This window comes from Arctopsyche grandis, chromosome 4, assembly GCF_051622035.1.
Source record: "Arctopsyche grandis isolate Sample6627 chromosome 4, ASM5162203v2, whole genome shotgun sequence".
NCBI classification, from domain to species: Eukaryota; Metazoa; Arthropoda; class Insecta; order Trichoptera; family Hydropsychidae; genus Arctopsyche; species Arctopsyche grandis.
Genome location: NC_135358.1, coordinates 29,014,050 through 29,029,209, shown reverse-complemented (window position 1 = coordinate 29,029,209; position 15,160 = coordinate 29,014,050). Strand labels below are relative to the sequence as shown.

General features: G+C 30.7%; 1 protein-coding gene across 2 annotated transcripts; it reads left to right on the top strand.

Annotated features, from left to right (window-relative positions):
• The first annotated feature begins 1,418 nt into the window (after nt 1–1,418).
• Nucleotides 1,419–14,891, top strand: LOC143910499 (ATP-binding cassette sub-family G member 1-like). 2 transcript variants are annotated; one of them, XM_077428999.1, is made up of 12 exons: nt 1,419–1,587; nt 10,554–10,689; nt 10,919–11,042; nt 11,426–11,615; nt 12,121–12,266; nt 12,337–12,575; nt 12,855–12,959; nt 13,033–13,196; nt 13,587–13,755; nt 13,839–13,939; nt 14,025–14,180; nt 14,257–14,891. In XM_077428999.1, the coding sequence occupies exons 2-12, from the start codon at nt 10,581–10,583 to the stop codon at nt 14,599–14,601; spliced, it is 1,848 nt and encodes a 615-aa protein (XP_077285125.1). In that variant the 5' UTR covers nt 1,419–1,587; nt 10,554–10,580; the 3' UTR covers nt 14,602–14,891. The 2 variants fall into 2 exon arrangements, with proteins under 2 accessions (XP_077285125.1, XP_077285126.1); XM_077429000.1 differs by having other exon boundaries at nt 1,440–1,546.
• The last annotated feature ends 269 nt before the right edge of the window (nt 14,892–15,160 follow it).

The following is a 15,160-nucleotide window of genomic DNA, read 5'->3' as shown; positions in this document are numbered from 1 at the left end:
TAAACGACATTCATCTGTCAGTTTGTTTAAGATTTCGCGCGCTTGATCTTACATTTGATTAGTTGAATCGCACGATCACAGCTTCATTCGTTTTCGTTACTCTTAATTGGTTGCGTACGAGCCCTCATCAAATCTTCGGTGAGTCGTTTTCATTTTGATAACAGCAAACTTTTTTCAAATCTGTTTACTTTTTCTCGTAATTTTTATTTAAATATATTAAGATTTTTTTCTTTTAAAAATGGAAGAACAAAAGAATTCAGTAAAATATTTACAAAATTTGCACTTTTCGCGACTAGAACTTACCGAAAAAGTCGCTATAAAAGCATTAGGCTGCCTCACGCCCAATTTAATTATTTCACAGCCTGCAACTAGTAGATCTTTTAGTTACTCGCGAAAATTTAATCCAGATATTTATAAAAAATGCAATTGGTTAACGAGATGTACAGAAAAAAACGCGTTATTTTGTTATCCGTGTCTTTTGTTTGGAGGCGAGTCGCCAGGCGAAGCATCTTGGACGAAAACAGGAGTTATTGACTTAAAACATTTAAACGATTAATTTAAAAACACGAGTGAAGTGTCGAACACTTAAAAAATGTGTGTAATCTCACGATTTTGGGAAGCTTGTCGGCGGGAAATAGATAAGCATAACGAAAACGTCAAAAAAAAATCGGGATGTTTTATTTAAAATTATTGATTGCGTTAAATTTTGCGGTAAATTTGAAATGCCAATGAGGGGACACGATGAAACAGATAATTCAAAAAATCCAGGAGTTTTTCGGGGGCTTCTAGAATATTCACAAAATTTCGACGATTCTTTAAAAAAACATTTTCAAACTTCTTCGGTTTTTAAAGGGACATCAAAAACTATTTAAAATTAACTTTTAGATTGTATTTTGAACGTGTGTAGGGAACAAATAAGTGCTGAAATAAAAAAAAGCAACTTATCTAGCTGTTATGGCAGATGAAACAACCGGTGTATCGATGCATTGTCAACAGGTTAATGTTTTTCGTTACGAATTAGGGGGTTAAGTTTTTGAAAGGTTTTGGGGTTTTTTTTAATCCGCGTCGCGAAACCAGCAAGAACGAATTTTTTTTAGCAATCTTACTGGAGTAGCAGCGTATTTTTCGAAATCTTCATCGCGTTTGGACGCACCCCTTTAATGGGTGGTGAATTTTGCTAGTTTTTTTTTCAATAATACTTAAATCCACATGTAAGTGGTCGTACGCCAAAAATTGTGCTTATTTTGTCCTGTTATGACATGATAGAATAATTATGGTGACATTTTTTAGACATCTTTTCAGTGCAGCCCCGCCACTAAAAATTATCACGAGCCGCCACTGATTATATGTATTATAGTTCAAATATTTCAACTGGCGTCATTTTATAGTTGCGATAGAGCATGGCAATTGATTCAAACAGTATGAAATAACGCTTTGAAGAGGACGGTCGCGTGTTCAATGTTTATTTTTAACACACTGTATATATTTCGATCGTAAACATCTGCTTTGTGTATACGAAATTCGACTTGGGTGTATTTACCAAATGGTTAATTTGTTAAATTGTATGAAGATTATCAACATCTAAATGTGAGTGTTAAAACTAGTGCCAATTTCAAATGATTTTCTTGAATGGTTTTTCAAATGGTTTTGATTTTCATATACACATATGTATAATGTGTATGTACGTATCTATAGGGTCTTGTAATGGATTGTTTTATTCATACATATATATATACGCTTTTTAAAATGTAAACAAATATCCATACAATACAGATACATATTTAAAATTTATACGGTGTTATAAAAACAATTGTACACGTTTTGTGTTTAAATTTCATAATTCTATTAACTTAATTGAACGAGTTGAAAGTTCCTATTTCAGAAGTAGACAGTGGTTTTTAGCCAATTTATATTTGCTGGTCGTTGAAAATAGAAGGAATATTTCATAGACCATTAAGAAAAAAATGAAATACGCATTCACAGTAATTTGTGGTTGAGATCTGTAGTAATCAATTTTTTTTTTTTGAGATCTGTAGTAATCAAGTCTTCCTCTTGTATGGGACTTTCCTAAATATTAGGCTATTATTTGTGTAACAGTGTAAAATTACTTGTGCAAAACTTTGCAAGAGGAGCATTAAGTTTATTGACAATGTGCCGTTATGCCGCCTTAAAAAAGTGTTTCTAGAAATATGGTTTAAATAAACATGTTTTGATATTTTAAATAACATTTTAACGTTGTTAATTTACTCCGAAACACAAATTTCTTGAAACGAATTTGAAAAACATACACATATGTATGTATGTACGTTGCAACGAAAGTAATTAGTATGCACTCACCTAGAATTTATAGTTCATTCTGGATTGGTAAATTATTTACACACTATTTTAATGTTCTAGTTACACTCGATTTATAATAACATAAGTGTATTCATTTGTCGCTTTTTAAGGGGAAATGAACGGCACGGCACGTCTTTTTGGCTTCGAGTCAAGAAAGGTCAAGTTCCCACTTCATTGTTAATTCGTACGATCTTATTATTTCGACAAGTTTTTCCGACATTTATTCAAATATGGGATTAACCGTTATTAAGAGGGCAGTACACCCTAAACCTTAATTTTGTTGCCGTTCCTTTCTTCGATATATGTATATACTGAGTGAATGTATATATTGAGTGAATGCGACAATATATATCAATATATATATAGTGAATGCGAAAGTTTCGCTTCGACCAGATAATACGTATTTTAAATCGACAAAATCGAGGTTTCGTGTTCTCCTGTTTTCTCCTCCAAAAATGGACCAATTTTTAAAAAAATTTCATCATCGGTATGAGAAAGATATTTTCTGTGCAACTATGGGCGTATTTTTTTTTTTAAAGCGACCGTTAAATAAGCACGCTGGACTCTTTTCGTGGGTGTAAAAAAGAGGCGATTTTATAGATGTTTGGCGGCTCCTAGCTCCTATGAAAAATAACTAATCAAAAAAATAAAACAATAGATGCATCCCAATGCTGGATATCCATAGCATATTAAAAAATAATTTCTCTAGTGCCATAATTGAGGAAGGGAGAAGTGTAATACGTTTGTATGGACAAGGCACTGGTGTCCAGCCCTCTTAATCACTGTCAAGTTTATATCAATACAAGGACAAAATATCACCGAAAACACTCAAAGGAGTGATTTTTGGGACTGTGTGCCTCAGGGATGGCTAGGCATGCTTGGATTTTTTTTGCATGCTAAAAAGTATTTGAATATATTGAAGTCAACAACTAATAATACTGAGCAACAAAAAAAAATACTAGAGCGGAGACTAAACAATCTTCACTAACTTTGACCCACTGAATTTGAATATGATAATGATTTTTGTTGGTTGGTGATCGTTTACGAGATATGAGCGTTTAAAAAAATGCGCGGTTTTTACAGTTTTTTGGCTTTGGCGGTCTTTAACTCAAAATTTAGTATTGCTGTGCCCAAAGTGAGTATTAGAATCAATAGTCAGATGTTTTTCCTATTGATTGTGATATTTCATTACTTTAAAATACATATAATTAATTGTCTAACGAATTTTAAAAGTCAAAAATATATTTTTTTTCCGTGCTATTTTTCATTTATTTGGCAAATTTTTTATTTCACCACGTTTATAAGGATTGGTTTTCTATCTCAATATTTTTCTTTTTTTATCTAAACGTACTAACTCAAGCGGTAATTGCAATTTAAATGCTTTCGTTGTGTATACAGTTGTAACGCGAAATGTATTAGGTGCAAGCGAGATGGCATGTAGTCCGACCGCTGTACTCTGTGAGGTGGATTACATGCTGTCTCGCTTGCACCCTACATATTCGAATTCAGTGGGTCAAAGTTAGTAAAGATTGGTTAGTCTCCGCTCTGGTAACTCAACAACTTGATTTTTTGTTGCTCAGTGTAATCAATCCGGTTATTGAAGTATGCATATTAGTTATGAAAGTGTTATTGCTAAAATCATGACAACGTGAAAATTCGTTTATTGCCAACGCAAGAGTTTTCTTTTCATATGTACATATGTATTATATAATAAATATTGCACATTAGTACGTATTTATACAAAATTTCATCATGTAACGTCATTTTTTAGGTAATATAATGTTTTTTTGTTATTTCATAAATACGCAAACGAATACATGAAATTATGAAATTAAGTAGTTTTTAAATACATATATATATGTAATATATTCAAATCCAGGTATCCATGCGGATTTTTTCACCGATAATGTTCGATAGGTTGTCACTTCAAATCTTGTCTAATTTATCATAAATTTATCTATGATCAATAGATACATTTATTTCGACCGCATCATAGCACAAGTGGATTCAAAAATAATAAATTATAAAATTAACTATCAACATCCAGATAACCCAGAAAAATATTGAGATTTAAGAATACGCTATTGTTTTACTTTCACTTATCTTTGTCTTGAAATAATCCTTTGACAATCAGTCAATGACACAATGCTTGCAATATTTATGTATTTCACGTTTATCAAAAATCATAGTTGAAATGTTGAGAGTTTCCAAATACGGGTGAAATTTTCGCCGTTTCGATAGCCCTTGCCTGACTCAAAAAGCTTGTTTTAAAATGATAATTTAACAAACAGATCTTGTCAGAAAATATTAAAGACATCTTATAATAGAAAATTTAATATAAGTAAACATAATATAATAGAAAATATAATATAAATAAATATAATATAATAGAAAATATAATATAAATAAATATAATATAATAGAAAATATTAAAGACGTTATTTTTTTCCATTTAATTTATACAAATATTACAAATATATAATTTAACTTCATTTCGAGATTTCACGGTACAGTACTGCTGTACTGTGGCGTAATTTGCGAAACTTGTGACAAATTTGACAAACATGTGGGAAACACGTATTTATTTTAACACTGGTAGATAGATTGAATAGCAACCCACATGTGGTGGTGAAAAAAACCGAAAATTTTGAAACTGGGGATGAAAGAAACAAAAAATCAGTTCACGGTCAAGTTTCGCCCTGTTAACACGCTGCGTAAATTAACAATTATTGACTTAAAAATAGACTTAAGTTTTAATTATTTTTAAATATTTTAAATATAAGTTGTAAATTAATATTATTGTGTATAATTTATTGTGTTTTTACGTTCGCTTTAATATATTTTTTGATTTTTTAATCAAAAACTTTTTTTTTGAAATGGCTTCAAAAAAAAACCATTTCAGAAGATGTCAAAGTGGTCATTGCAACGCTTATTAGTGAAAAGACATATAGTTACAGACAAATTGCAAAAAAAAATCATCTTTCTCACCCTACAGTAGCCCATATTGCACAATTGGTGCAATCGGGAGATTCTCCAACTGCTACATTATACGACAAATGTGGGAGAAAACGAAAAACCACACCGCGAACGGATCGAAAAATCATCACCATAGCTTTGGAGAACCGTAAGGTGCCTAATAAAGGCATTCAAGCTATTCTGAACCAAGAGGGTATCGATATTTCCACAAGAACGATGCAACGTAGATTTCGTGAAGTTAACGTCAAGAGCCACACTCCCATAAAAAAGCCAAAATTGACACCAACGATGAAAAAAAAGCTCAGGAACATCAGCAATGGACTGTTGATAATTGGAAAAAGGTATTGTTTAAATATTAATATTAAACTAAAAAATACTTGATAACCTCCTATGTACTAATTTTTCATTCATTTTAGGTTTGTTTCTCTAACGAAACAATTCTAAGGACAATGACAGATGTTGTCCAATACATCAGAAGACGACCTTCCGAGAAGCTGAGCGACGAATGCACCATTCAAACAACAAAATATAATGCATCTGTATGGTGTGGTCCGTTATTAGCGGAAAAAGGGGCTGAATTCATAAGGGGCTAGACCCGTACATTGGGGCAGGATCAATACAAAAAAATTTTGTTGAACTTATTTTTGCCTTATTTTGAATCAGAAGGGATGGATGCACATAATTACATTTTTATGCAAGATGTCACACGGCCAAAACAATTAACAACTACCTGACCACAAAAAATATTCGAATTTTGTTATGGCCAGGTAATTCACCGGATTTAAATCCGATTGAAAATTGTTGGGGGTATTAAAAAGTATTTTTTATAACAGCCCTAATACTACGTTAGATAATTTAAAAGAAAAAATAATAAATACATGGAAAAATAATTCAAAAATCAAAAAAACAATACAGTCATGCATAGAGATCAATTCGGGCTGTTATAACAAATAGGGGAGGGACAAATAAATATTAAGTTAATTACAGTTTTTTTTGTAAATATTATTGATGAATATATTATGCGTGTATAATAAAAAGTTTTGTTTCATTTCCTGTTCTAAAATTTAACAAAATCGACAAAAGACGAGTTTTACGCTAGTGGTAAGAACTTCCAGTCGTGGGTCTGTATGTACATACGTTTATTTTTTCTCCGATTTTGATATTCAGGTTGAGTTTTTTGCAATATTCCAAAAGAAAGAACTGATAAAATCTCATAAAACAACAAAAAAAAAAAGGTCAAATAAATAGCATCCTTGACACAGTATTTTTGTTTTTGTTTAAAACCGAGTAAAATTTTTGGGTTAAAATGATAAAGAAATAATCAACGTTAGTCAACGAAAAGTCAAGGTCACGTTGCTATCGTATATAATAATTAAACAGCGGACCCAGAGCGCGCGTGCGTTCGTGCGTGTAAAGTGCGTGTAAAGTGTGTATTGATGTTCGCTAACACGCTCCGTCTCTCTTTCTCCCCTTGGAATCGTATATCGTGGAAAGAGACGCGGCATATTCGTTCACACGAGTGGCCGACAAAAACAAAATATTTTTTCTTAAAAAATAACTAAATATAATATTAAATTAGTAATTCCGTTGATACGAATTGCGATATTTTACCAAATGCACAATTATGTGCGCACAGGCTACTAGTATATTATAAAAAGCTGTTCGTTGTCTATATGTACTTACATACTTACAAATACATACCTTTATACTATTTTGTACAATTTGGCAGAAATTTAGAAGTAGTAATTATTAAATTTGGACTCATTCGTCACAAATATAGCATTCAAGTAAATCATCAGTTTTTGAGGGAAATACTTACATATATTGTACATCCATTCCCCGCCCCCCTACAGTGCTCCTCCCCAATAATGCGGTTCGTTCAATACTCTTTGTCCTTCCTTTAATATAAACGCTTGTGTACATTTTCCAGTTTTATTTTATTAATTACATAAATGTGACTATATATGTATGTATATTTCATTAATAATATTATAATTGTATGTTCATTGAAAGAATGATTATTGTCAGTAGCTGATTGACCCTTGATTTTATTGGACATGTGGTACGACGCCACAACGGTGAATCATTACAAAAAACATCACGCCAAGCTAATACATATATAATCACAATGAGTAAAGATCTTTTTCCTCATCTGTGATTAACAAAATCGTCTTCAACGTTTGACTTTGTGTATTTTCAGGGATTTTCAACCATTTTTATTTTGAATCTGAAAAAAACGTAATGTAAAAGTAAAAAGTTACCAAACTTCGTAGATTTCTCTAATCCATCCATGCTCCTTTTTTTGGCTGTAGTCATCAGCAGGAAGATTTTTTATTTCAGTCATCTTATATGCTTTATTTTTTTTTTGCTTTTCTAATTCTGAATCTTAATTTTCGTATGCTACCATTTTCATACTCTTTCGTTTCGAAGGACATGCAATGCTATCACAATCTCTTGTGAACATCTCAAACTTCTTGTTTTTCTATATCTCGAACAGTTTAATATTCCACATTCTTCAACAAGCTTTGTTGTACTTTCCCCATTTTCGAATCTTTCAATTAACGTAATTTTTTTGTTTTTTACGTAGTTTACTACGTAGACCTTCTCCATTTTTGTCGAGAAGATGTAAAAATATTGCATGTTTACAAAACATTATAATTTAATCAAAAATAATTAAATACATATAAAAAAAAAGAATTCATTTCAAGCTCGGATAATCCACAAACCGGATAACCTGCACCCGGATAATCGAGAGTACACTGTATGTTGGAGATTCTTCGATTTTCAACTGATCTGCACGATGCATTGTGTGATTCTAAAACAAAATAAGTTGTTGCTCCCCATAGTTTCTTGAAATTTTCTCAAATTGGCTCTTAGCCTGAAAATATTCTCGACCACTATTCTAAATTTACTCATCCTCAAACACGGACATTACCGGTATCATAATATTTATCCAACAAAATCCGTGTTTGCTTAGTCTACTTACACCTAAGGTCATATAGTATTTTTTATAACACACCATTCACATGAAATTTTAGTATTCATGACAGACAATTGTTAAAGAGAGTTTCTATTGAATGCCATTAGATTAGATAAAATACATTTTTGTCTATATCCATATATTTGTAGATAATTTATAATGATAATTCAATTAATAATAAGATAATATTATAAATTTTATTTTATTATATATTATATTGATAATTAATAATGTAGTGGCTTTTAAACTTAAATAGTAAACCCAATCTAATCACTCAAAAGAAGTTCCTCAAAATGATCGATAAATATTTGCAGATTGTAGTGGTTTAGCACAGCGGCTCCTAACAGTTTTTCACTCACGTACCACTTTGGTAGTACATAGCGCTAAATTGTACCACCATATAAATATGATTGTATTTCATGAAATTTGTTTTTGCAAGTGTAATTATTATATATAGTATTTGCATGGTAAGGAATGTGAAGACTATTTACTAACATCAATAACTTACTTATGCAAATATGTAGATAACATATGAAAATAAAAGTCAATTCTAATTTCTAAATCACAACGTACCCAATTATCAAATCTACGTGGAAAATGTGTGTAAAATAAATATACCATATTTTATGGTTTGGCTTATTTACGAAGAAAACTTAGAACTTATGTATATAGAGCTTAGCTTATATATCGCTAGTCTGTATATCTGTCTGTCTGCCTGTGTATCTGAAATAACGTTCACCGTACTATAATAGTCGTTTCGATTCGACATACATATGTACGTCACAGCTAAACCACTGCCAACAAAACGTATACAATGTAATAAAAAAAGAAAAAACTTCTATATATACTGTTTGCTACCAATATTTCCTCTAGACAAATAGACGGCGCTGAGTCCCTGAGCATTTACCGCCACCTATTGAAAATTTATTTAATTGATTCATTAATTAATTAATTTTTCTATTTGGTGTTTTATATTATTTATATGTAGGTAGGAAGGTAGTTTTTACCATTTTTTTCATATTAAACAATTAAATATAAACATTAAATTAAATATATTTAAAAGGTATTTGGAAAAAATTCGACCGCGTGCGGATCGAACACAGGACCGACACGTTTCTTTTAAATTTTTTTAAATTTAATAACTTAATATGCCAACACCCATGCGATGATATTTCATCGGGCACAACACTAGTACATTAATACTGTGCGATGTCATCACTAAAGGGCGGATAGAGAGCGTGCTTTTTCCAGGAAACACGGCGTTTTGGGTCTATTCACAAAGCTAGAGTGCAATAAAAAAAGGTTCGGCGAACCTTTAACAAAGGTTCATCATAAAAATGAACAATGCACAACGAACAATAAACAAAAAACGGCACGCTTCCGGTCCTACCTCTAGTCATCACTTCATCAGTAGAGTACGGACCCAAAACGCGCCGCTCATTGTTCAATTGTTGTAAATGCTTTGTAAAAAAGGTTCGGCAAACCTTTAACAATGCATTTACAACATTTGAACAATGAACGGCACGCTGGTTATCCGGGCTTTAGTCATCAGTAACTAAATATGTATGTATGTACATACATACATATTTGACAAATTTGGCTGAACGATTTGATTATTATTTTCCAGCAAATGAGAAATCATACAAAAATAGTTCATAAGTACACATCAGTTCCTACATAATTTTCATTTTCTAAAAAAATAATAGTACATTGTCCATATACCCCTTTTGGTACATATATCGTCTCTATAGTAAATACATATATGTATATGTATATACCTATACAAAACCCCTTCATGAAAATCTCTAAATGTTACGTACCTAAAAATATTTTAAAATTTCTTAAAAAAAATATAGAATAGGCTTGTAAAAAAACTTAAAGTATTTTGAAATAATATCAAAAAGTAATACCAAATGGTATTTATTAGTCTGCGGTATAAAGAGTTTAATTAGCACTGCTGAAATGTATATTATATGATACAATTTATATCTATTGAACAGATACTCAATCTCAAAATACAATACTCATTCCATTGAAAGCATGAGAGCAAAAAAGGTTTTTCTATGAAGTTAACAATTACCATAACGCCAAAAACTTTCTTGCCCTAATGAGACTCCATCCCTTAATTAAGTATACCATTTTTTTTTACATATAATGTGAATGCTATTATTATATTACAGAAATACAAATTTCATATTTAATTTAGGAATCTTACAATAATTAATATAATGTCATATAATTGAAAACATTTTTTTCATAGATTTTGGAAAAATTGTGAGGCAGTGCAATGGATATGGAAACGGAAAGCTTTACGGGAACACATCTGAGGAATTTCAATCATGAGCCAATAAACTTGATTTTTAAGAACATTCAATACAAAGTGGCTTGTAAAAAAAGTAAATATTACTGAGTATTATTATTTAATTTTTTCGCGCGAGAAAATTACAAAATCAGCTAATACCTCGTGGGCCGCAATTTGAACAGCCCGGTTTTAGATCATAAATATTTTATGTAATTCTCTTTTAAATTTATTACAATCAGATTGTAAATAACGTATACATACAATTAATAATAAAGATAAAATTTAATAAAAAAACTATTATTTAGTTTTATATATTTTTTCAGAAAATGAAGAAAAAATCATTTTGGACAATGTATCAGGATCATTCAATGCTGGAAGACTTACAGCTATTTTAGGTCCTTCTGGCGCGGGAAAGACTTCACTTCTTAAAATTTTAGCTGGTATCAAGTTGGTCTATCAATATTTACATGTACCTATTTTTGGTAAACGGACTACTAGTCATGTGTGAACCAGTCACAGGACAACCGGTTGCTCTAGATCGGTCACACGTGTCACCCGTCACACTAAAACTAGTCACGAGAAAACTGTCACACCCTAAAACTGGCCACGAGAAAACTGGTCACACCCTAAAATCGGTCACTGGAAAATTGGTTGACCGATTTTAGGGTGTGACCAGTTTTCTCGTGACCAGTTTTAGTGTGACGGGTGATCACGTGTGACCGATCTAAAGCGACCGGTTTTCCTATTACCGGTTCACATTTGACTAGTAATCACCGAACCCTATTTTTATTACAATTATTTTATTTCAACCTAAAATACATATATTACAGGAAAAAAAATGTGTCCGGTCAAATATCAATAAACGGACATGAAATAAACCCAAATGAATTTCAGTGGCAATCGTCGTATATTGGACAAGAGTCTGCCATGCTTCCATCTTTGACCACTGAAGAAACTTTAACCATAGCAACAGAACTTAAAGTTAAAAAGTCTTTAAATAGAGATGAAATATCAGAAAAAGTAAAATATATTTTTCTAATTGGGAAAATCCCATCATCAAATTTGCGACAACATAGTCATATATTACAATTTCGTACAATAATGTCGTAAGGTTTTCTGGTGGAAATCTTAAAGAGGGCTGATTCGTGACGTGTGAGAAGTGTGCGATGTACGCAGGCGCCGCAAAGGAAAAGACGTCAAAAATATGTGATAAATTTTCTAACGAAAATTTATTTTAAAAAGCTTAAGAGAGACTGTTGTGCATGTTTAGATTTTCAAAAAAAAAAAACAACATATTGGGTGGGGGGAGATTTATCGCGCACAAAAGAAAAACATGACCATATTTCTGAGCCTTCATTCTCTCGAATATATCAATTAAAATGACAAATATTACAATATGACTGCATACTTAACAAATAAACGTTAAGAATTTCAGAATGCTCCCAAAAATTTTGTAATTTGACACCGTTGTCGCAAATTTCCAGTAGGTATATGTAAAAAAAATACATCTTATGAATAATTTCAGATTTCTGAAATAGCAGAATTGTTAGGTCTTCAAAAAGCCATGACTACTAGAGCTGGTAACTTATCTGGTGGTGAATTGAAACGTTTATCTATAGGCGTCGAATTGGTTACAAATCCTCCCATAATGTTTTTTGATGAACCTACAAGGTAATATTACCAATATGTGTATTAATTTTCTTTTTAATTTAAAATTTTAATATAAAGTATTCTCTTTCAGTGGATTAGATAGCGTATCTTCATGTCAAGTGGTGTCACACTTACAAACATTAGCCAGAAATGGCCACACAATCATTTGTGTTATACATCAACCTTCATCCAGGTTATTTAATATGTTCGATGATGTACTGGTTGTTTCCGATGGAAATATTATATATGGAGGGCCTATAAATGAGATGGTTGGAGTTTTTGAATCTGCCGGATATATTTGTCCGCAATATTACAACAGAGCCGATTTTGGTAATATTTTATACATACTGTGAGTTTTTTGTCTAGTGGAGAAATCATTCATTCCAATAATTAAATTAAATTGATAAGTAATGAATCAATGAACATAAACAACAAAAAATCTATTGTAGTCTGTTCAATGCTGTACTGAAGATATTGGAATAAATAAAATACTTGCCTCGATGCGATTTCCAACACCATTTTTTCTACAAAAAACGCATTATTCATATGTACATATGTATATGTACGTATAGATTGAAGATTAATTTTAAAAATATTATCAAATTTCAGCACTTGAAATTGCTAGTCGGGAAATAAAAAGAAACTCTATGCTAAAATCTGAAAAAATAAATCAAGAGCTGGAATCATTGATATCAAACACAATAGAAAATATAGGTAAAAATATATCAGTTTTAATATTAAAATCTCAATATCAATGCATGAATTGATGGATATTTTATATTTGTAGCACCTCTGTCATGTCATATAGTGCCATTGGATTATCAGAATGATACAGGAATATTACGTAGTGAAGCATTTCAAAAACCAAACAAAAAAACTTATGCTGCTTCTCATTTTAAACAATTTCGGGTTTTGTTGAAACGATCTTTACTTTGTGCGTTTCGTGATATTGTAAGTTATAAATATTTTTACCCTAATATGTATTCATGCGCTACTGATTCCTAAGGATGTATTACCATGACAGATTTACGACCTGTCTTGATTTTTTCTTATTTATTCTTAAACTTATAAATGTTTTTCTTAAACTTAAAACTTAAAAACAGAGAATTTTACTTTGAACCCTTTTAAGGATTTGATTATTTTTTAGTTATTAATGATTTGAATGATTTTTATGTTGCTATTTATGAATAAAAATAATAAATTTAAGTTACATATTCACTGATTATTTATGATTTATCTTGACAACTTTCTACACTATGAAATAGTAACTATATACATACATATGTATGTATGTCAATATAAACATGATACATTTTGAAAATATGCATTTTATTGATTCAGTTATTGACGAGAATAAGAATTTTGACTCACTTAGCCATTGGATTAGTACTCGGGACGATATACTATAATATAGGAAATGATGCGTCAAAAATAATGAGCAACGCATCATTGATGTTCTTTCTGATCATGTTTATGTTTTTCGCAAATGGCATGCTAACTGTACTAACATGTAAGTTTCTAATTGTTCTTCTTCTTTTTGACATATATAGATATAAATATTAGCAATTGATTAATCTTACTGCGTTTTTATAGTTCCACTAGAAGCGGCTGTGTTTGAAAGGGAACAACAAAATCACTGGTATTCTGTTTATGCTTATATCGCCTCGAAATTAATAGTCGATTTTCCTTTACAGGTATCATAAATATACAAATCACAAGCATTGTGAAAACCTTTTTTTACACTGGAATGTATTAAATGTGGTTTGAAACTATTTTCAGTTACTTTGTCCAACTATTATTGTATTCACCGCATATTATATGTCGAATCAACCAATGGAATGCTTCCGACTGGCAATGTTTTGGAGTATTTGTATTTTATTTACAATAATAGCTCAAATAGTGGGTCTTATTACAGGGGTAATGTTTAGTGTTCAGGTTAGTTAATCATTGAATACAATTATTATACATATGTACATATGAATGTGTTTACTGAACTAATGCGTATTTTCAGATAGGAGTATTTTTACTGCCAGCAATAACTATCCCCATTGTGATATTTTCTGGTTTCTTTTTGAGATTTAATGAAATCCCTTACTACTTGAAGCCTTTTAGTTATATTTCATATTTTGGATATACTTTTGAAGGCTTGTTATTGTCGGTGTACGATTATGACAGACCACGGCTAGATTGTTCAGTTGAATTTTGCTTTTTTAGATCATCAAAGAAATTTTTAAATGAGATGGATATTACGGAAGGAAACTATTGGACGGATGTTGGTTTTCTTGTCGGATTTATTGTTTTATTGCAAATTTCGTTACTAGCGGCACTAAAATTCAGAGTGTCAAAATCTTTTTAAACATTTTAATAATCTGATTTGTAAAAATAAACGTTCCATAGTATACATATTTGATCTAATTAATTTGAAAGAGTCTACTTTGTATGAAATAAATTTTATATTCTATGTATGAATAGCAAGTTAAAATCAGTAATCTATTAAACCCTAACTACATGGGTTGTATAAATTAATTAATTATTTAAATTATATTAGAAAATAATATATACCTACATATGTAAGTAGCAAAATAATTTTATCATAATACGCAATGTATGTAATTTTATAATCTGATAATATAAAATATGACCACCTATTTAATATTTTATTTTTAATTATAATTAAGTAAAGAACATGTCATTACGTTCATATTCTTTATAGAGGAACACTTAAGTTGTTGAACATTTGTATAAATCATATTAATAAAGAAATTTAAAAACAAGTTCATGCAAGTAGTGCAAAAATCTTACCCTGTGAGAAATATAGTGTTGAAAATTTTAATCACAGTAAAATTAACCAGAAAAACAAAACCAAAACGTTTATTTCTGAACATGACCAGACGACAAGAAAGACTGAACGTTGT